Consider the following 23,464-nt stretch of genomic DNA (forward strand, 5'->3'; position numbering starts at 1 on the left):
TGTGAGGAGTGTGGTGTGTTCTCCCTGTGTCCGCGTGGGTTTCCTCCGGGTGCTCCGGTTTCCTCCCACAGTCCAAAAGTCACACGTTGGTAGGTGGATTGGCGACTCAAAAGTATGCGTGAGTGTGTGTGTGTTGCCCTGTGAAGGACTGGTGCCCCCTCCAGGGTGTATTCCCGCCTTGCGCCCAATGATTCCAGGTAGGCTCTGGACCCACCGCGACCCTGAATTGGATAAGGGTTACAGATAATGAATGAATGAAAAAGATGAAATACCTTCCAAGTATTATGTGAAATAACATAAATAAATGCCATGGCATTTTCTCATAAACATGGAATTAGAGAGCCAGGGTTTCTTATGTCATAAACTAAACAATCCTGTCAGCTTGCAGGGGAGGGCTTTCAAGCTACATGTGAGCACTGGAGGGGTGGATGGAAATAGAGTTGGGGACTCCATATTCAGAGATCTGCACACTGAATGAAAGCAAATGGTTAGGGTTAGAATTAGATGCCAGGAAAATGGTTTATATCTGTAATTCTCATGAAATAGATATGATTTAGAAATGTAATCAATGGAATTTAAAGAGTTTTGAAAGTTGTAGATGTTAACATAGCATATCTTCACTAATATAAAAAGGCAGGAAAATCAGCTTGTTTTCTGTGATATGGGCCCTTTAAGTCCATCCTCTCTCCTCCCCTCCAGCAGGAGGCTCTTATTTAATGAGGTGAACTGGAAGTGGAGGAGGTTTTGTTGACATCAGACATAATAATAATAATAATAATAATAAATATAATATTAATCCAAACATCCTGAGAAATTGGAGCGAAACATCCTAAAATTATCATCGAGGAAGGTGAACCGTTGTAGACGCAGCCACCCTTCGCTGCGTCCTGGTAAACTGTGTGTTTTTGTGGCTGTCGGAGCTTTTCAAGAAGAGTTTGAGTTTCAGATTCAGCTCGACTTTCTTTAGCGTTAGCCTTAGCACTGGGACAAACGTTATATTTCACGTTAACGTCGACATTGGATCTTGTCAGGTGGTTGTTATGGGGTTAAAGAAGACTTTTAGCCCCTTAGTTCTTTCTTACTTATGTTAACGGTGTTTTTAAAAAAGCTACAAACTGAAGTCTCTTCATTTGCCCAGGTCCTGGATCGAATTTTCCGTTCCACCTTAATTTAGGCAGAATATACGTTCTAGCACCGACGGCGCTAGAATGTAACTGCTTCTTTATTTAAGGTGGAACGGAAAATTCGATGAAGGAGCTGAGCGAAGGAGGAGACAACTTAAAGCCTCGTAACTCAACACTTAACATAATAAACGTTAGAATCTCTGAAATAAGCTTGTAGAAAGACAAAACATTAATCCTCATTATATTAACGTTTAATATTTTAATCTTAAATGATGGCTGATTTTCAAATATGACGGTTGAGGAAGGAGACGTCGTTAATTACAGTACCTCCACACTAGCCTCACCGTGTCAGAAATCAACATTTATACACAGTCTATCATTAGCCTCGGGCTATTTCAGTGTCTTATGTCTGTGTATACGCCTTGCGCCCGATGATTCCAGGTAGGCTCTGGACCCCCCGCGACCCTAAATTGGATAAGCGGTTACAGATAATGGATGGATGGATGTCTGTGTATATCTGAGTAGGGAGAAGGCAAAGTGTGTGATGGAGATCTGTTGGTTTGGTCGATCACATCTGGGAAGCTGTTAATAATATCAACAGTTTTGTTAATAAGGCACTTTACATCCTTCCGCAATCAAACTGAAAGAAATGTGATAAGGACAAGAAAAAGGTTTAGAAAACTAGGCAAATAGTAGCAAAAGCATTTTAATTTTGTGTTTTATTCACAGACAAATAAATATGTCTTGTACAGGGATGCAGATATTTGCTAGATTAGATTAGACCAGTGTGATATTTCCGACTGCTTGGATTATGTATTTATTGTACTCTGATGTAACAAGATTTAATCTACAATAAACCCTACATTTAATTCATTTACTGCATTTGTAACTGTCAATTTTTTCCTATGTTACATTTCGGTGTAACGCTGCTCTAAGTGTATCTTCTCAAGCTTTTCTGTTTCTTGTTTTGATCCACAGACATTTGTCCTGATGCCTGAAGCCTGAGACATTGAGCCCCCCTGCGGTGCTCTGGTGTTTGACCCGAGAGAGTAAAGGGTGTTCCACCATGGCAGCGAGAGCAGGGGACAACCCGGACAGCCTCATGGCTCTGTGCACGGTCTTCTGTCTAAAGAACCTCAGAAGAACCATGTGCTACACAGGGGACCGGAACAAGCTCTGTCTGCGTCCAGACGTGTTCCTGCCCAGCGAAATCTGCGATAAGCTTGTCAACGTGTATGTACATATAGTGGGAAATCACTATGAGAATTATTAGTTTAACTGAAGGGCTGGGGTAAGGATGTATGGTGCTGTAGGAATGCAGTACAAATTTGTGGATCAGTAATATGGTAATAATGTGACTTAAAATTAGCCTGCACTGTTATTAGAAAAATATGCTAACATTGCATATGAATCCATTGATTCCCCACGTTATTTTATGATAATAATGCAACAAACTTTGACTTGTTCCATCACTCCATCCATCCATTATCCACTGCTTATCCGGGTCCGAGTCGCGGGGGAAGCAGTCGGAGCAAAGAAACTCAGACCTCCTTCTCCCCAGCCACCGCCTCCAGCTCCTCTGGGGGTATACCGAGGCGTTCCCAGGCCAGTCGAGACATGTAGTCTCTCCAGCGTGTTCTGGGTCTTCCCCGGGGCCTCCTCCCCATTGGACATGCCCGGAACACCTCTCCAGAAAGGCGTCAGGACCTGACGCCCGAACCACCTCAACTGGCTCCTGTCCACTCTGAGTCTCTCCCGGACGTCCGAGCTCCTAACCCTGTCTCTAAGGGAGAGTCCCGATGCCCTGTGGAGAAAACTCATTTCAGCCGCTTGTACCCGTGATCTCGTTCTTTCGGTCACTACCCAAAGCTCGTGACCATAGGTGAGGGTCGGGACGTAGATTGAACGGTAGATCGAGAGCTTTGCTTTTCTTCTCAGCTCTCTCTTCACCACAACGGACCAATACCGAGCCCGCATTACTGCAGACACTGCACTGTTCCGCCTGTCAATCTCCCGCTCCATCACTTATATCAAAACCTTAAAAAAAACTCATCTTGGGTGCTTTAGAGTGGACCAGTGGTGTAAGCATTGGCCCCATCACCATGAGATAATTGGCTGGATCCCCAGTAATGCTTCAGCTGTCCAAGGTCAGGAGTCCTAGAGGACCTTTCATCACCCTATATCTCCGTGCTCACAGTCTGTCAGCTAATGTGACAGATCTGGGCAGTTTGCTTTAGTGGTAGTTTGAAAAGACGTGGTGGGCTGGCCTTGTGTATCGGAGGGAAACAAATTCCCCTTCACTCTCCTGAGGTTGGTTCCACAGCATGCGGTCAGAGGAGATTCACTGACAATGGGAGTTGGAGTCGACTAATAATTTGGTAAAAACTCAGGGATAAACAAAAGAAAATATATGAAATAAGGAAAATCACTTGTGGAACTCTAATTAATCAAATTACTTATGGTACCATTAACATTTGTCATGAGTGATCAGATTTAATTTAGACAAAAATATACACACTATTGGAAATGGCAGATGTCAGAGACTACAGCTCTTGATTATCTCAATGTTTTTTTGTTTCTTACCCTCTTGTTCAGGTACATGGAGCTTGTTCACACAGACAGTAACTTTGAGCCTCAGGATGGATTCTTCCAGCTTTTCTCTGACCCCCGCAGCACCAGGCTGACCCGGCTTCAGCTCAGGGAGGACTTTGTGCGAGATAGAGACCTGGAAGCCATTGCAAAACAGGTGGGGACACATGAACAACAAAGATGGAGGAGCTGCTAAAGGCAGTGACTTTGGTAGCTGCTGTTGAGGGACTAGCGTGGTAATGCTATAACATACGCTGTGGTGCATCCAAGCTTAGGAGTATGGTTCTATGTAATTACTTTATTAATCTGTATTAAGTTAACATTGCTGCCATTGATTAATGCCCTGTTTTGGAACATGTACAACCCACTGGTTTAGAAGCAGCAGGTGGAAGAATGATCAAAAAATGCACTGTCCGTTATTCTCTTTATGTTTGGTTTTCTGCATCAACTGTCTCTATTTTGGCATGAGACATTCTGTCCTCATTCTTATCTCTCTCTCGCTGTCTCTCTCTCTCTCTCGCTGTCTCGCTCTTGCTTTTGCTCTCTCTCTCTCTCTCTCTCTCTCTCTCTCTCTTGTGCTCTCTCTCTCTTGTGCTCTCTCTCTCTTGTGCTCTCTCTCTCGCGCTCTCTCTCTCTCGTGTGCTCTCTCTCTCTCTCTCTCTCTCTCTCTCTCTCTCTCTCTCTCTCTCTCTCTTACAGCCTAACTATAAGCTGTATCTCATTTAAATTATTTCAGGTATTTTACAGCATCATTTCGAACACATCAAACTTTTTTTTTTTTTCATTTTCTTCCCTTAAAGTCATACTACTTATTTGAGAACTTTGATGTTGCGCAGGATCATCTTATACCATTGTTTTTTATTTAATTGCAAAATTATTATTATTTTATTACTGAAAACAGAGATTCTGATACTGGACTTGTAGTGCATGGCAGCATTAAACTTCATACCACAGTATGCCATATTAGCTTGCTTTTGGTTGGGCTGTCTTTTTTATCTTTTGTTGTACAGATTTCTAATTCATTCACTGGAACATTCAGAATGTTAAGACGCCAAAAATACAGCTGTGACTAGTTGAGCACAGGAGGAATATTGGGCCAGTTTTCCTGTCGGCAACGAAAATGGCAGTAATAGTTTTTATTTCAATTTCATACTTTCATACACAGGTACACAGACAAATGAACATAGAGTAATGGGTAGAATGATGCTTCACTTATTTCTGAAAGTGGGAAAACTGAGCTCATTTGAACAAAAAGATCAGTAGACAGTGTACTTTACTGTAGGTAGTTAGTTTGTGTGTGTGATTGTGTGAGAGAGAGGGTGTAAATGTGAAACTGTCTGATGCTGTGTTCTTATCTTTATATGGAGGAGATAATGTAATGCCCTTGACACACTGCACATTCCTGATTTACCTGCTCGGATTGTTCGTGCTCTCCTTAACCGTCTCACTCTGTTGATACTTATATCAGGAATTGCTTTGGCTAGCAAGCGATGCTAATCAAAAATGTAGGACTTTGATATGTTGTTTATTAAAAATTACTCTACTGTTGAAATTTGCGATACTGTTTTAGAGACAAGACCCTTAGCAATCAGTGTTTGTACTGTGTTACAGCCAGTTACTGGGAACAACCAGCATCTTTTGCCACACTCTTTTGCCAAGTCTAACTCTGCATGATTCTACATGTGTTGGTATTTATTTAATATATGTAAATTACAATAATTCCAGGACCTGATAGAGCTCCACCTGACGTCCTGTGATAATCTGAGTGCTCGCAGCCTCCGGACACTCTGCAGTTTCAGACATACACTGGTGTCCCTCAGCCTCTTTGGCTGTGCAAACATCTTCTTCCGCAAAGGAGCAGCTCCGCTGGCCTGCGAGGAGGACGACGACGACGACGACGACGAAGAAGAGCGCCCACCCAGGCATGCCGTCGACTCGGATTTCACCTTTCAGGTAGAGATATACAAACGCATGTGTTGATTAATCTGGAGCCAGTTTTGTGAAGTAGGTTGTTAAAATCTTATTGGCTGGGTCTTCTGTTATCAGAGATGTTCTCCTGTGTTTCCAGGGCTTTAACAGGCTGAGGTTACTGAATCTTGGTGGATTGCCAATGGAGGTGGACGCTGAAGCTCTCCTGCAGACCCTCCCTGCCCTCACCTCTCTGGACTTGTCTGGAGTTTATTTGCCCCGGCCCGCGTTCTTAGCTCAGTGGAGGGAGAGACTGGCCTCTCTGGTGCTCTACAATGTCGACCTGTCAGAGGAACTCATCAGCACCATCATCCAGCTGAGCCAACTAAGGTCAGCCTGAGACAAACTGGAATCACAGATTTCCATTAATACAACTAGTAGGGTTCGAAATTCTCATATCTTTCATTTGTGTGACTTCACTGATTTTAATAACTGCATGATGAAGCAATGGGAAGTCCTGAGGCGAAAAATTTAACAAAGCATACTGTAAATACATGGTTAATATATTCATTCATTCATTATCTGTAAGCGCTTATCCAGTTCAGGGTCACGGTGGGTCCAGAGTCTACCTGGAATCATTGGGCGCAAGGAGTTTTTGGACTGTGGGAGGAAACCGGAGCACCCGGAGAACACACCACACTCCTCACAGACATTCACCTGGAGGAAACCCACGCAGACACAGGGAGAACGCACCACACTCCTCACAGTCAGTCATTTGGAGGAAACCCATGCAGACACAGGGAGAACACACCAACTCCTCACAGACAGTCACCCGGAGGAAACCCACGCAGACACAGGGAGAACACACCAACTCCTCACAGACAGTCACCCAGAGGAAACCCAAGCAGACACAGGGAGAACACACCACACTCCTCACAGACAATCACCCGGAGGAAACCCACACAGACACAGGGAGAACACACCACACTCCTCACAGTCAGTCACTTGGAGGAAACCCATGCAGACACAGGGAGAACACACCAACTCCTCACAGACAGTCACCCAGAGGAAACCCACGCAGACACAGGGAGAACACACCACACTCCTCACAGACAATCACCCGGAGGAAACCCACACAGACACAGGGAGAACACACCACACTCCTCACAGACAGCCACCTAGAGGAAACCCACGCAGACACAGGGAGAACACACCAACTCCTCACAGACAGTCACCCAGAGGAAACCCAAGCAGACACAGGGAGAACGCACCACACTCCTCACAGACAATCACCCGGAGGAAACCCACACAGACACAGGGAGAACACACCACACTCCTCACAGACAGTCACCCAGAGGAAACCCACGCAGACACAGAGAGAACACACCACACTCCTCACAGACAGTCGCCCAGAGGAAACCCACGCAGACACAGAGAGAACACACCACACTCCTCACAGACAATCACCCGGAGGAAACCCACACAGACACAGGGAGAACACACCACACTTCTCACAGGCAATCACCCGGAGGAAACCCACACAGACACAGGGAGAACACACCACACTCCTCACAGACAGTCACCCGGAGGAAACCCATGCAGACACAGGGAGAACACACCACACTCCTCACAGACAGTCACCCGGAGGAAACCCACGCAGACACAGGGAGAACACACCACACTCCTCACAGACAGTCACCCGGAGGAAACCCACGCAGACACAGGGAGAACACACCACACTCCTCACAGACAGTCACCCGGAGGAAACCCATGCAGACACAGGGAGAACACACCACACTTCTCACAGGCAATCACCCGGAGGAAACCCACACAGACACAGGGAGAACACACCACACTCCTCACAGACAGTCACCCGGAGGAAACCCATGCAGACACAGGGAGAACACACCACACTCCTCACAGACAGTCACCCGGAGGAAACCCACGCAGACACAGGGAGAACACACCACACTCCTCACAGACAGTCACCCAGAGGAAACCCACGCAGACACAGGGAGAACACACCACACTCCTCACAGACAGTCACCCGGAGCGGGACTCGAACCCACAACCTCCAGGTCCCTGGAGCTGTGTGACTGCGACACTAACCTGCTGCGCCACCGTGCTGCCCCATGGTTAATATATATTATTTAAAAAACTTTGTGATTTCAAAATACTTGAAGTATTACATACAAAACCTAAAATAAATACCATTTATTAAATTCTTTATATAAATGTTAAAGTTTTTTGTCCCTGGAAATGTCCAAACCACAAAATATATCCTTTGTCTCATAGTAATGCTTCAAATTGCTTGTTTGGATTAATGCCGTGTTTTGGGAACATCTACGACACATTGGTTGCAAGAAGAATGACCATAAACTGCTCCTTCTCCTCCACCTCACTCTCACATCCCTCTGCTCTCTGTATTGAACTGGAGTGTAAACAAACTGTGTGATTGATATAATTCAATTAAGCTGTTGCCATATTAACCTGATTATCTACAGTTATTGTCTACTGCCATGACCACCAAAGACACTCCATAAACCTTATTTATTTATGAATAGGCTACCGCCACTCTGTCCAGGTCTAAACCGAGGCCCTGGGCCACGGAAATGAGCACAGACTGTCATTATATATAATTATTACTATGACAAGTCATTTGAAACTTTTGAAAAATAGTGTGTATTTCATTATTTGTACTATAACAGATACATATACTCTTTGCATCCGCAGGCACTTAGATATCTCCCGAGAGAACCACCGCAACTCCAAGTTTAAAATGACGAGGAAGATCCTGACAAGCATCGTGCAGAGTGTAGGGAACCTGGTCTCTCTGGACATCTCTGGTCACATCATGCTGGACAACTGCACTGTGCCACAGTTTGAGGAGGCCATGGGACGCCCCTGGTAAAGTGAATTATTCAGAGAGGAATTAATCAAAATCAGGAAGTGTATAATATTTTGTGACTGAGAGTGGAGTGAAACGTGTAGAAACAAAAACTATAGACAAACGAGCTTCAAATTTAATCCAGGGATAAGGGAGAAGTTATTTTCTATGAAGATGACTTTTGTAATTTCTCTTTCTTTCCTTTTCTTTCAGCATTGAGCCATGTAAGAGCAGTATCTACCCCTTCCAGGAGCTGAAAAGGCCACTACAGTTTTTGGGGCTATACAACACCACGCTCTGTAACGTCACACACATCCCCGCATACAAGGTAGAGCTCACTGACTAGATCTTTTTCACAGTAAATAAAGCACTTTATCTGATAAATAGATGAGTAGATTCTTGTTGTGATTATTAATTTAATAAAAGTATTTGATTCTCATATTCGTACAGCTTTTCTTGTGTTTGTGTTTATGGGTTTTTTTAGTGGTGTAATATGGGTCTGTTTTACAGTTTCGTGTGTTTTATATTTGTGCAGGTCACTGGTTCTAAGAATGAGGAGCAGGTGCTAAATGCTATAGAAGCTTACACTGAGTACCGCCCTGAACTGGCCCATAGAGCCATCAACCAGCTGTTTGACATCGCCAGGATACAACACTGCAACCAGCTGCTCAGAGCACTACAGGTACACACACACACACACACACACACACACACTGCACAGACCAGGTTACAACACTGCAACCAGCTGCTCAGAGCACTACAGGTACACACACACACACACACACACACACACACACACACACTGCGCAGACCAGGTTACAACACTGCATCCTGCTTCTCCGAGTACTACAAGAACACACACACAGTCGAGTATACAACAGTACAGCCAGCTGCTCCGAACTCTACAGATAGTGAAGCACTGCCCCCCAAACACACACACACACACACACACACACACACACACACACCAGGATACAGCACTCGAACAAGCTGTATAAACCCCGCATTTATACACAGACAATGTTACAATACTAAACTAGTTTCTCAAGTATCACGAGTAAACACACAGAAGAATGTGTGTATGTGTGTGTGTGTGCACATGAGCAGTGAGTGTTTTTGAGTGATTTTAGGTGTTTTACCCATTTAAAATGCTTAATATCGTCAAACATTCAGACATTTCAGGGAGGCTAATGATACACATACAGCGCTAGCTATTGTAGCATGGCTAAGGTTACTAACAAGCAAGAGGCTTACAACAGCACCAGACTGCTTCTTTTCATTGTATCATAGGGGTTATATGTGTCTCAGTTACGCCAATATAATGTTTATATATTATATATAAATCTATGTCTCTTCCTCTGTCTCTCTGTTCCCGTCTCCCCAGTTGGTAATAGCAGCTCTTAAGTGTCATAAGTATGATAAAAGTATCCAAGTGACAGGAAGTGCTGCTCTTTTCTACCTGACCAACACTGAGTATCGGAATGATCAGAGTGTACGGCTGCGCCGGCAAGTCATTGAGGTCGTTCTCAACGGCATGGAGCAATACCAGGAAGTCACGGTGAGCAAAACGCACAAAGGGGAATGAGCCATATATACACTGCTCAAAAAAATAAAGGGAACACTTAAACAACACAATGTAACTCCAAGTCAGGCACACTTCTGTGAAATCAACCTGTCCCGTTAGGAAGCAACACCGATTGTGAATCAATTTCACCTGCTGTTATACCAGTGGAACAGAAAACAGGTGGAAATGAGAGGCAATTAGCAAGACAACCCCTATAAAGGAGTGGTTCTGCAGGTGGTGACCACAGACCCTTTCTCTGTTCTCATCCTACAAAAGTGGGAGTGGGTTCCTACCTAAATAATCTGAAACAGCAAAAATAAGTCAATATTACCCACTTTTGGAGCAGGAATAAAGAATATCCTCTCCTCCTTTCATGAGGTTTGGAGGTTGAAAAAGCATAGCATGTCTGACCAAGCCGCTTTGTTTTTTTACTCGTTTACTGACACTGGGGCTTTGTAAACACATCAGACTGGTTTCCAGTGTAAACAGATTGGAAAGAAACAAATGGTGAGGAAACATCTGAATTTTATAAAGTGTTTTTACTACAGTCCTCTGACCATTCCCTTTAAATGTCACTCTCCTTATGTTTTCTGTTCGGACTGGCCGATTCAATGTGTGAGAGTGGTTCAGATATGATACTTCAAACACCAGATGTGCTTCCAGTTTGCCTCTAGTATGTCTTATTTGACTAAAGATTTCCAGTTATTTTTAAATGAATTGTTTCTCCTAACTCTCTCACTCTGTGTGTGTCTGTTTGTGTGTGGTTTTTTTTTTTCTTTTTCTAGGTCCAGAGGAACTGTTGTCTAACTCTGTGTAACTTCAGTATTCCTGAGGAGCTGGAGTTTCAGTACCATCGGGTTAATCTGCTGCTCCTGAAGATCCTGGAGCCTGCACGACAGGACGAGTCCATCCAGAGGATCGCTGTGCATCTCTGCAATGCCTTGGTCTGCCAAGTGGACAATGATCACAAAGAGGCTGTTGGGAAGATGGGTTTCGTTAAGGTGAAGTTACAGTAAACAATATTTAATCTAACAACACTTCAATTATGTGTTCTTTATTTTTCTGTGGACCAAGGTGTTTTTCTGTAATTTTAAAACATTGCTCTAATTTTTGTAATGATTGTTAGTAGTTAGCGTAGCTACACTTTAACCATGTAGGTTCCTAGATCCATAGTTGATGACAGTTTATATGGCACCCTTGGCTAAAGGCAGAAAGGCAGCCTTAAATAGCTTCAATGTGAAAATGTGCCTCCTGTATTTCAGCCTTCAGAATAATACCACCCCCCTCTGCCCTCTGCTTAATATGTGCTCAGGGTACAGTACCACTGTGGCTGCCCTTAATATTTATACCTGCATGTTATACTTTATATGTTTTTCCTGTCCTCTCACATTATTCTGTAGACCATGCTGAATTTAATACAGAAGAAGCTGCAGGACAAAATGGTAAGTATTGCCACAAAATGTTTGCTTTTACTAACTTCAGCAACACCACAACAATCCAAACACATTCCCTGCACTAAAGAGAAATGTTTATTCATGAAAAGTCAGATTATATGCGGTGGAAATGTTGTGGTACCAGTTCTGGGACATGTGACCTGTTGTGGACTCTATTGATGGTGAATTTGCTTAGTTCTCAAATCAGCGCTATGAAGAGTTTGTATCGTATTCTCTTTTGGGTCAAATGTAGCTGTTTGGTCCAAGTGTTCAGTGTCTGAATACTGTGCTGGAGCTGCAAGGCTAATTTAACATTCAGTTAATGAAAACTTGATCCCTGCAATTCGGCATTGCCCAGGCTGCACATTAATATTATCAAAACTTGACTTAAACAACCGAGTTATTAAGAAATCTCAAATAGACTTGATGTGTTTTCTGACTCTCTGTGACGTGTTTATTTAAAAGTGAATACAGTTTTGATGTAAATATGCTGTGCTTTGTTTCATTTTCCAATGATCAGTTTAGGTGATTGTAATTGGTGAGGTGTGTTCTTAAACATTACGTATAAAGTTTGATTGATTATGTTTTTGACTTATTATTATTATTTTGAATAATTCAAATGTTACAATGCAGCTGGAGAAGATAGTTGGATTAGTAGGATTAGATCTTAGCTGTCATTGTATCTGTTATTTTGGGCTGACCTCGCTGACAGGCTTTTGGACTTGCCTCCTCAGTGTGATCAGGTAATGGAGTTTTCATGGAGCGCCCTGTGGAACATCACAGACGAGACACCAGACAACTGCCAAATGTTTCTCGACTGCAATGGCATGGACCTGTTTCTGGAGTGTCTGCAGGTGAGGGACAGATGCACAGACACAGAGAGTGCAGCCCGGTGTTCATCAAGTGCTTTTATGTGTTACTGGTTTGTCATGACTTCTCAGTGTTTCTTCTAAAATCAAGAGTTAATTGAGTGTTTGGTGGTGGTGTGGTGATTGTTCACAAATCAGAAGATGTTTTAAAGGTGGGGCAAATGTCTGACGTTTGATTAAAGTTTATGGGAAACTATAAATGTCCTTTTCGAGATATGATATGAGGAATTGGGCGTCATATGAACAGGGACATGAAGGTAGAAATGGTCTGTTTTGACTTTGAAGGTGGTTTTTCAAACAGAAGCTGCACAAAAACAAACGAATAAATAAGTAAACCTTAAAAATAAAAATAAATAGTCTTTGGAGATGGGATTTTGTTTTTTAAATTGCATTTTTAAATGTTATTCTATGTCAGATGGCTTCCCCTTGCTTGATTTAATAGTTTAATATGTCTCTCATTCGCAGGAGTTTCCAGACAAACAGGAGTTGCATCGTAACATGCTGGGGCTGCTGGGTAATGTGGCGGAAGTGAAAGCACTCCGACCTCAGCTACTCACCAGCCAGTTCATCACAGTCTTTAGGTACATTTCCATTCAATCTAAAGTTCTATAAATTTACATAGGCTTTAAACTGCTTCTGTTTAACATTTGTCACAGAACAGTATCTGACACTATGTGAGCATTATATGTGTATGTGAATATTGATTTATATATATATATATATCTAGAGGTAAAATGACAACGCTGAATTGAAATATATGTACTGTATAATTACAGTAAAGTAAAATTATTTTGAATTAATTGGATAATAACAAAGTTAGACTGAAAAGGGTCAGTATCCTGTGATTTTTATCATCTTATTTCTAGTAAAGACCTTGTTTTCTAAAATCCCACATTTCTGCTGTGGTCAGTAACCTGTTGGACAGCAAGGCAGATGGTATTGAGGTGTCATATAATGCCTGTGGAGTGCTGTCACATATCATGTTCGATGGACCCGATGTGTGGACAGTAGAAGACCCTGAAAGAGAATGGGTCATGGACAAAATGTGGGATGCCATCCAAAGCTGGGACGTGAGCTCACGCCGAAACATTAACTACAGGTGCCTTAATAACAGCAACCATATTTCAGTTATGCATGACCATTTTTGATAATACAAGCTGTTGTGATAAAAGTTTGCTCTTCTCTTCTCACAGGTCATTTGAGCCCATTCTGCGTCTCCTTCCTCAGAGTATATCTCCAGTCAGTCAGCACTGGGCAACCTGGGCCCTCTACAACCTGGTGTCTGTGTATCGTGAGTTCACACTCTTACACTTTTTGTACACATTGGCATCATTAGTCTCAAGTGACTGGCCAGTGAGGTGTTTTTTTCAGGCTATGAATTTTTATAAAATTATTTAATATCAATAGTCACACAGCTCCAGGGTCCTGGAGGTTGTGGGTTCAAGTCCCGCTCCGGGTGACTGTCTGTGAAGAGTGTGGTGTGTTCTCCCTGTGTCTGCTTGGGTTTCCTCCGGGTGACTGTCTGTGAGGAGTGTGGTGTGTTCTCTCTGTGTCTGTGTGGGTTTCCTCCGGGTGACTGTCTGTGAGGAGTGTGGTGTGTTCTCCCTGTGTCTGTGTGGGTTTCCTCCGGGTGACTGTCTGTGAGGAGTGTGGTGTGTTCTCTCTGTGTCTGCGTGGGTTTCCTCCGGGTAACTGTCTCTGAGGAGTGTGGTGTGTTCTCCCTGTGTCTGCGTGGGTTTCCTCCGGGTGACTGTCTGTGAGGAGTGTGGTGTGTTCTCCCTGTGTCTGCGTGGGTCCGGTTTCCTTCCACAGTCCAAAAACGCACATTGGTAGGTGGATTGGTGACTCCAAAGTGTCCACTGGTGTGAGTGAATGTGTGAGTGTGTGTGTTGCCCTGTGAAGGACTGGCGCCCCCTTCAGGGTGTATTCCCACCTTGCGCCCAATGATTCCAGGTAGGCTCTGGACCCACAACGACCCTGAACTGGATAAGGGTTACAGATAATGGATGAATGAATATATTGCAATATAAAATGTTTCAATAAAGTTGATATGATTTGAATAACACATTTCAGTATACGTTATTTTCAATATCTGTCACTGACCGACGTTCATTACAGGGCACTGTCAGTTCAGCGCACTTGCTTTAAACACATTCATATTGATATTGGAATTATATCGTCTCAATCAGAATTAAGAAATACATTGCGATATAAATTTTGGCCGTATCGTCAAGCTCTTGGAATGTAATGTAAACAAAGTTTAAAGGTTAACAGCTTTCTGCATTTGCCTTTCTCATTTGAAACAAGCCTGTGGAATCCATAGAATCATCGTAACTGTTCTTTTATAGTCAGTTTAATTTGTGGAGCACCTTTTACAGGTAGTGTTGTCACAACCGTTTCTAAACACTGCTAAACCTGGCTAAGCTTTGTTGAAGCTTGATTTATGGGCAGGGTTTCACTGATCTTGTCTCTCTGTCTGTAGCGGGCAAGTACTGTCCATTATTAGTAAAAGAGGGAGGCATTGCTCTTTTGGAGAAGGTTATGGAGCTAGACTCTTCTCATCAGGAGACCAAGGACATGGCACGGTACACATCTGCATATACTCTTTACATTTTCACCCAGCAGTTCCAAGTTAGAATTACAGTGCTCTATTATAGTTATATTTCTAACTAATGCTTAAGAATATATAGATTCAGAATCTGCATTTTGTGTTTGTGTATCAATATTGGCAGTGTATTAATATCTGATATGAACAGGTTTTTAACAGGGTTTGATCCTTGTGGTATTTTGACAAAAGCATGCCATATAAGTTTTATTAAGACAGTATAGAATATGCTCCATTTGACAAATGAATTCCTTCAGTTAATAACAATAATTGACTTGTGAGATCAGGGTAATTTACTTTCCAAAAGCCTTTGCCATTGTTTGATTATATCCTTATTTTGTTGTTGTCTTCACTGTTGCAGTAAAGTGATGGAGCAGTGTGAGAATTTTAAGGAGGATCCCATGGACACCAGCAGGTAAACACTGAGGACAATGAGCTCACCTTTTAGGAGCGTGGACAGCAGACCCTTCCCAGGATGTTTGTGCACGTCTCCTCACTGCAGTTGTGTGTGTTCTGGCAGCAGGGTGGCAAGGCAACTCTCTCTCTCTCTCTCTCTTTCTCTCTAAGCTCCTGCGGCTCACTTTAGGACAAGTTCAGTCGCACAGGAGCGTGTATGGTTTCGTTTGCGGTTTTATTTGTGTTGCACATGATAAGCAGTATTTGTGTCATTCATTATAGGTTTGAGTGGTTGTTTTGTTATGCCTTTGTTTTTATGTGTGTAAATGTGTATGGTTTAAGTGTGTGTGTGTGTGAGTGAGTGAAAGAAAAAGCAAGTGTGTGTGTGTCATTATAAGGAACAAAAACCAAATGTTTTTTTTGGTTTCACCTCTTTCACATGGAGTACAGAAAAGAGGACAAAAAAGAAAAAAAACAAAACTCAGTGCAAATGGCCTGCTGTCTCTCATCTGCGGAGAATGCAAGTCTATGTGGGAGTACCTTATATAAGCTTCACTGAAGCGCACAGCAATGGTTGTGGTTGTGGGCTTCGTCTCAGACATTTTGGAGCCCAGAACGGACTGGATCAATCGTGTCGGTGGCTCAGAAACCAGACTGAACTCTTTATGAATGACCCATTCACTCACACTTGAGGTTGGGGACAAGTTGGTGCTGATGAATGAGGATTTTCGTTGCTGTTTAAAGTGGAAAGACTTTGCTACAGATTAGTTAATGGAGAACATACTCTAAGGCCACCATGGAGGCTTAGACGCTTCGATAAGCACCCTAAGACTTCTGCTCATGTACATAACTAGGAAGAATGCTCTCATTTATTATTATTTTTTTTCCTGATGTATGTTTTTATGACACAATTATAAAACACTCCTATGATGAACGCTCATTTGGCCATCATGATTTAGTCAAGGGAAACTAAGGGGAATGAACACCATCGACCTTGTCGTCATGTTTCTTGTACTCGGTCTTGTACCCATGTTAGGACATTCTAGTCTGAGCACGTTTTCTCTATGAGGAAAAATGAATGCTGTTTTTCAGCTACTGAATATATTTGGTTCTGTGTATGTTTTTCCTCCTGAGTATTAATGAATTACGAGGCAGTTACGACACAACGCTACATGCTATAAGCAAGCATGATTACGTCAACACCTCTACACTCATTCATTCATTCATTATCTGTAACCCTTATCCAGTTCAGGGTCGTGATGGGTCCAGAGTCTACCTGGAATCATTGGGCGCTAGGTGGGAATACACCCTGGAGGGGGCGCCAGTCCTTCACAGGGCAACACACACACACCTACGGACAATTTTGAGTCACCAATCCACCTACCAACGTGTGTTTTTGGACTGTGGGAGGAAACCGGAGCACCCGGAGGAAACCCACGCAGACACAGGGAGAACACACCACACTCCTCACAGTCACCTGGAGCAGGAATCGAACCCACAACCTCCAGGCCCCTGGAGCTGTGTGTGACTGCGACACTACCTGCTGCGCCACCGTGCCGCCCACCTCTACACTCATCTAATGCCAAAACATCTTTGAACTTAGCTCTTAATTCATAAGATCCATGAACACTTGGAGCACAAATATACGTACAGCAAATACAAATCTGGTTGGGGATATTTGGGTCCCCCCCACCCCATAGAGAAACGCTGCTTAGACCCAGACTTCCTAATATAGGCATGACACCAACTACAGAAGGACAGGCTTCAGAGGCTGACTTTGGTCTTCGCCGGTAATGATCAGTTTCTTGTTTTGTGTCTGTATCATTTTTATTGCCTTTTCTTTGACATTTCTGGAAGCAGATTGAACTCGTCTGTATCCTTCATGGTTTGTATGCTCTGGGATTTGAGAGTTGAATCAGATTGTTACTAGTTCTATGCTTAAACACAGGAATAATAGTCTGTAATGCTTTGAGAGGAGGCAAAGCACTTGACTTTCGCTCTGTCACACTTCTGCATCTCTTCACGCTCACGTTGCTGTTGGAAAATGAAAAAAATCGAGTTGTTCTTCTTCATGGACCTCGAACCTTAAATCGCACCTCTGAAGGTTTGAGGTTATGCTGCTAGTTTAGACGTTCTTGGTTAATTCCACGGAGGAACATTTTTATTTGCCTTTTTCTGTACTGTTGTTTTCCTAAACAGATTCAAACTGCAGTGGATTTGTGATACTTTATGAATTGCCACGGATGTTAACGATGATGACGGTGTGTTAACGATGACATATTATTGAGCAGTGAGTCGATATTTGTCACGGCTTCTGGTTTGTTCCCCTCATCATTTGAAATGGTGTGTAATAATAATTGAATCTACCAATAATGAGTCCTGAAATCAGTGCGACCGTTACAGAATATTCTTTATTGATGTGTCCTTAACGAGAAGTGGAAAAACATCCTTTTGCTTTTTTACTTTTATCTCATTTCTAATTCCTAATTAGCAGAAGAGACTTTCTGTTATGTGTTAAGCTCGTATTTATTCCACTTCAGCTACTGTACCAACCAAGGGATTTCCTTTTTGTCATTTCTGTTTGGAGCCAAAGGTCCAAAGTGATTCTCCTTTGTCATTTCTAGTCACAGTTTAAGTTAAACCTGGTTGTAACTAGGCTGCGCAGGTTGTGGAGGGTGTTTTGAAGACACACTTGGTTAGGTAGGAATGTATGGTAAGGCAAAAACACCAAAGCAAGTCTCGGAAAGCTGTGATTAAAGTTATAGTTCTCAGAATGAAAAATGACAGTTTCTCTTAATCAAAACTGATCAGCTGAGTCCTGTTTGGTGCCTGGTGGTTATTATTGTTTGCATGGTAATGTTAGCGACAAATGGAAACTCGTGTACAGTAGGCTTAAGCGATATTGATTTTTCCTGATCATCCATACTTTCCTTTAAAAAATAAATTAAAACAAAATTTATAAAATTTTAACCTTTTTTTAACCAGAAAATTCAATAAGAACAGCTTCTCATTTAGATTTCTCTAAGTCTCTAATACACACACGGGGTGGTTAGTAGCACCCCTTTACCCAATCAGAACCCAACACAAATATGCCCCACAGCACAATGTGTCATATCATATTAAACACACCATATCGCACAAGCCTAACGTACACCAGCAGCGTCCAAACCTTGTTGAACACCTTTGTGTTTTCTGACGCTCTTCTATAAAAATGGGCAAAAAGCAAAGTTGAGGATGACTGTGTACATTTGGGTTAAGGACTGAAAACTTTGGGCAAACTGTTGCTTTAACAACACTCTCTCAAGCCCTATCCTCTAACTCCTGTTCTCTCTGACCATTCTAATTAAATGTTTGTGTACATGAGATACACCTGTTTTAGACTGATATGGAGAGCCTTTTGGAACTAATGGTTAACACAATTCCCAGAAGAACAACTTGATGAATGATTTGTAAATCAGATATTACATTTTTTGTCACTGGTAGGACTTGGGTGAATAGATAAATAAAAACCAGAGGGTACTGTGGATGCTCCAGTGTGTCTCTTTAAGAACTGTAGTGTCCTCATTAACATTCACGCATGAAACAAAAGTGTAGTAAAACACAACAGTGCTGTATGTTTCTCCACACATTTACAGATGTTGTTGTCTTTTACTCATTGCATTGATATGTGTAGCTACATCAAAGTGAGCTCCTCTAAGAAATTCATTCATTCATTCTGGAGGGGGCGCCAGTCCTTCACAGGGCAACATACACACACACCTACTGACACTTTTGAGTCACCAATCCACCTACCAACGTGTGTTTTTGGACTGTAGGAGGAAACCGGAGCACCCGGAGGAAACCCACGCAGACACAGGGAGAACACACCACACTCCTCACAGACAGTCACCCGGAGGAAACCCACGCGGACACGGGGAGAACACACCACACTCCTCACAGACAGTCACCCGGAGGAAACCCACGCAGACACAGAGAGAACACACCACACTCCTCACAGACAGTCACCCGGAGGAAACCCACGCAGACACAGGGAGAACACACCACACTCCTCACAGACAGTCACCCGGAGGAAACCCACGCAGACACAGGGAGAACACACCACACTCTTCACAGACAGTCACCCGGAGGAAACCCACGCAGACACAGGGAGAACACACCACACTCCTCACAGACAGTCACCCGGAGCGGGAATCGAACCGACAACTTCTCGGCCCCTGGAGCTGTGTGACTGCGACACTACTTGCTCCGCCACCGTGCCGCCCTTCTCTAAGAAATGTTCTAATTAATGTTTTTCAAAATAAGAGTCACCTAAATCCATCCAGTTGCAGAAATTAATAAATATTAGTTGTGTTTGTTTCCTGGGGGGATTTGTGTGAGTTTTCTTACACAATTTTAAAAAACAGTTGCTGTCCCTTGTATTGACCAATAGAAACTCATCTAAATTGTATTACATCAGCGTTACAAGTGTGAAAACAATCGCAACATTGACAAAATACAGTAGGGTTTCAATTAATACACTTTTTAATACCACAATCATTATTATTAAACAAGTATTAGCATAAAAGTGCACCATATGTTGGGTTATTATTTCATTATGAGGGTTATCTACAGATATTTGAATGCATGCTCTACATTAGTTCAAAATGTATTTCAGTTTTACTGTGGTCTCTAGCTTTCCAAAATGTTTTTTTATTTTGTTTGTTTATTTTACATTAACTCATTTATTCATATTTAGTGCCACACAGCCAGAAAAACAAAGCTATTTTTGTGCCTTTGTCACCGATTTGATGTTACTTTCACTTTTACTGTGGCACTCCTATCTAAGGCCGTGTGTTCACCTTATGGAAGAAGAGTGTAATGATCCCTCTCCTCCACTAGAGGGCACCATTCGGTTTCATTTGATGAAATGAATAAAATAAACATAACCCCCTCCCCAAGTTCCAAGAAGGGTCATGGATCCGGAGCTGTTCAAGGCCAGAACACACCCTGGACTGGGCGATAATCCATCACAATTAATCCCATACACACTCGCCCAGTCTCTCTCTCTCTCACACACACAAACCCCTTGCAGACAGTAACCTGATGTGAGCAATGAACCCAGGAAGCAGAGACCCTGGAGCATTGTGGCAGTGGCACCATACCTTCCCCGTGTCCCAGAGGCTGAAAATTACATCATAAAGACTCATCATTACAGTCTCAAAATTTGTGGACACTTCTAATCAATGAAGGAGGACATGCATTCAACAGCTGCACAAATACAGTTTGCAGAGAAAAGCATTGACCAATACAATCTAACATTCCGGAGCAGTTGTACATGAGTCTACAATAACCGTGCCAAATGCCAAGTGTCAGCTAGAAGGGTATAAACCCCCCAGCAGTACACTGTGAAGAAGTGACCTGTGTTCTCTGAACTAAAGGAGCGAATCTAACTAATCATCAAACATCTGAACCAGACCTCATTTATGTTTACATGGCGGAAAGCCATCAGATGTTCACAGCAATGTTCCTACATGTAGTGCCAGACTTTTTCTAGAAGTGTAGAGCCTGTGGCTGCAGCAAAAGTGGGAATAACATCATCTGAATCCCTGGAGATTTCTGAAGAAATAGTGAACGAAAGTCAAATAAATGATTAAAACTAGAAAAGATTCATCAGGTGTTTATTGCTGGGTGACATCAATTATGAAGCAATATTTGAATTAATTGTTTAAGGGGTGGTTTCCTAGACAGGGATTAAGCCTAGTCCTAAACTGTATCCTACTTTCAATGGAAGATCACAGTTCAAAATGCTGTGTAGTGCAGGACTAGGCTTAGTCCTGGTCTGAAACACAACGTAAGGCTCAGTCCTGGTCTGAGACACCACGTAAGGCTCAGTCCTGGTCTGAGACACCACGTATGGCTCAATCTTGGTCTGAGACACCACGTAAGGCTCAATCCTGGTCTGAGACACCACGTAAGGCTTAGTCCTGGTCTGAGACACCACGTAAGGCTTAGTCCTGGTCTGAGACACCACGTAAGGCTCAATCCTGGTCTGAGACACCACGTAAGGCTCAATCCTGGTCTGAGACACCACGTAAGGCTTAGTCCTGGTCTGAGACACCACGTAAGGCTCAATCCTGGTCTGAGACACCACGTAAGGCTTAGTCCTGGTCTGAGACACCACGTAAGGCTTAGTCCTGGTCTGAGACACCACGTAAGGCTCAATCCTGGTCTGAGACACCACGTAAGGCTTAGTCCTAGTCTAAGACACCACGTAAGGCTTAATCCTGGTCTCAGACACCACGTAAGGCTTAGTCCTAGTCTAAGACACCACGTAAGGCTTAGTGCTGGTCTGAGACACCACGTAAAGCTTAGTCCTGGTCTGAGATACCACGTAAGGCTTAGTCATTGTCTGAGACACCACGTAAGGCTTAGTCCTGGTCTGAGACACCACGTAAGGCTCAATCCTGGTCTGAGACACCACGTAAGGCTTAGTCCTGGTCTGAGACACCACGTAAGGCTCAATCCTGGTCTGAGACACCACGTAAGGCTTAGTCCTGGTCTGAGATACCACGTAAGGCTTAGTCCTGGTCTGAGACACCACGTAAGGCTTAGTCCTGGTCTGAGACACCACGTAAGGCTCAATCCTGGTCTGAGACACCACGTAAGGCTTAGTCCTGGTCTAAGACACCACGTAAGGCTTAGTCCTGGTCTCAGACACCATGTAAAGCTTAATCCTGGTCTGAGACACCACGTAAAGCTTAGTCCTGGTCTGAGATACCACGTAAGGCTTAGTCATTGTCTGAGACACCACGTAAGGCTTAGTCATTGTCTGAGACACCACGTAAGGCTTAGTCCTGGTCTGAGACACCACGTAAAGCTTAGTCCTGGTCTGAGATATCACGTAAGGCTTAGTCATTGTCTGAGACACCACGTAAGGCTTAGTCCTGGTCTGAGACACCACATAAGGCTTAGTCCTGGTCTGAGATATCACGTAAGGCTTAGTCATTGTCTGAGACACCACATAAGGCTTAGTCCTGGTCTGAGACACCACATAAGGCTTAGTCCTGGTCTGAGACACCACATAAGGCTTAGTCCTGGTCTGAGACACCACGTAAGTAAAACAGCTTCAGTCAGATTAAAGGTTTGTGACAGTTTTAATCCAATTCCTGTATTTACAGACGTCTGTAAAGACTATTTGTCCTGCACAGCCACCTCTACGTCCTCCAATCAGCACCCCATACACCACATCCTCACGCCCCCTCAACAGGAGACCACTTCCAGAATCCCCCTAACAGAGAGAAAGACAGAGAGAGAGTCAGCAAACCTCACACAACCACAGCAGGTTAAAGACAGACAGACTGATGAAAGTCACTATACCGCACAGCTCTCGATCACAGGGTGACCTGGAAGGTTTCCTCCGCAGAAGACATGTTTATCTTTTTCAAACGCAGTATTTTTCAGGTTTGGACACGGGACGACCGAAACATTCAGGCACTTTAGATTCGTCTCCACTTTTCCTGAAAAACACAAAGACCGTGAGATCAGCCAAATATTTTCCCGATTATTGCAGTGCTGTACGCAAACGTGTCCATAGGTGTGAGTGAATGTGTGAGTGTGTGTTGCCCTGTGATGGACTGGCACTGCTGGACTGCTGTGAATAAGTTATAATCATTTAAATTCCAGTCAAAAAATAAATAAATAAAAAAGCACACGCTGGTGATTCAGTGTAGTGAACACACACACACCCACAGCGATGGACATTTCAGCTGTGGATGTTGAGGGAGGAGACAACGCTGTTCCTTCACAGCAGTGTTGGATTACAGTGTGTATGACTATTATAGTGGATATCTAAGGTACATATAAATACCCATTCATTCATCTTCTGTAGCCACTTGGTACTGATCAGATCACAGTGGGTCCAGAATCTATTCAGAATCATTGGGCACAAGGCAGGAATATAGAAATATAAATGATATAGCTACCATAGACAGAAGATGTTGATCCATGCCCTGCCACCTGTAGGATGTTTCCCGCAGGTGGATGATTACATGAGGAAACATCTGGAACTACTGCAGGTGTGATATCATCCACAGATTCCTGGAGCTTCAGT

The 23,464-nt window shown here is 43.2% G+C and overlaps 1 protein-coding gene across 1 annotated transcript; it reads left to right on the forward strand.

Annotated features, from left to right (window-relative positions):
* The first annotated feature begins 769 nt into the window (after positions 1-769).
* Positions 770-22,587, forward strand: zer1 (zyg-11 related, cell cycle regulator). The gene is made up of 18 exons (XM_066645952.1): positions 770-890; positions 2,103-2,357; positions 3,720-3,870; positions 5,439-5,666; positions 5,782-6,011; positions 8,355-8,528; positions 8,722-8,836; positions 9,044-9,190; positions 9,893-10,066; positions 10,858-11,073; positions 11,473-11,514; positions 12,240-12,359; positions 12,840-12,955; positions 13,285-13,473; positions 13,568-13,665; positions 14,857-14,959; positions 15,341-15,394; positions 22,533-22,587. Exons 2-18 carry the CDS (start codon positions 2,191-2,193, stop codon positions 22,540-22,542), a joined length of 2,334 nt encoding a protein of 777 aa, XP_066502049.1. The 5' UTR covers positions 770-890; positions 2,103-2,190; the 3' UTR covers positions 22,543-22,587.
* The last annotated feature ends 877 nt before the right edge of the window (positions 22,588-23,464 follow it).

Source organism: Hoplias malabaricus, chromosome 15 (genome assembly GCF_029633855.1).
Source record: "Hoplias malabaricus isolate fHopMal1 chromosome 15, fHopMal1.hap1, whole genome shotgun sequence".
Taxonomy (NCBI): domain Eukaryota; kingdom Metazoa; phylum Chordata; class Actinopteri; order Characiformes; family Erythrinidae; genus Hoplias; species Hoplias malabaricus.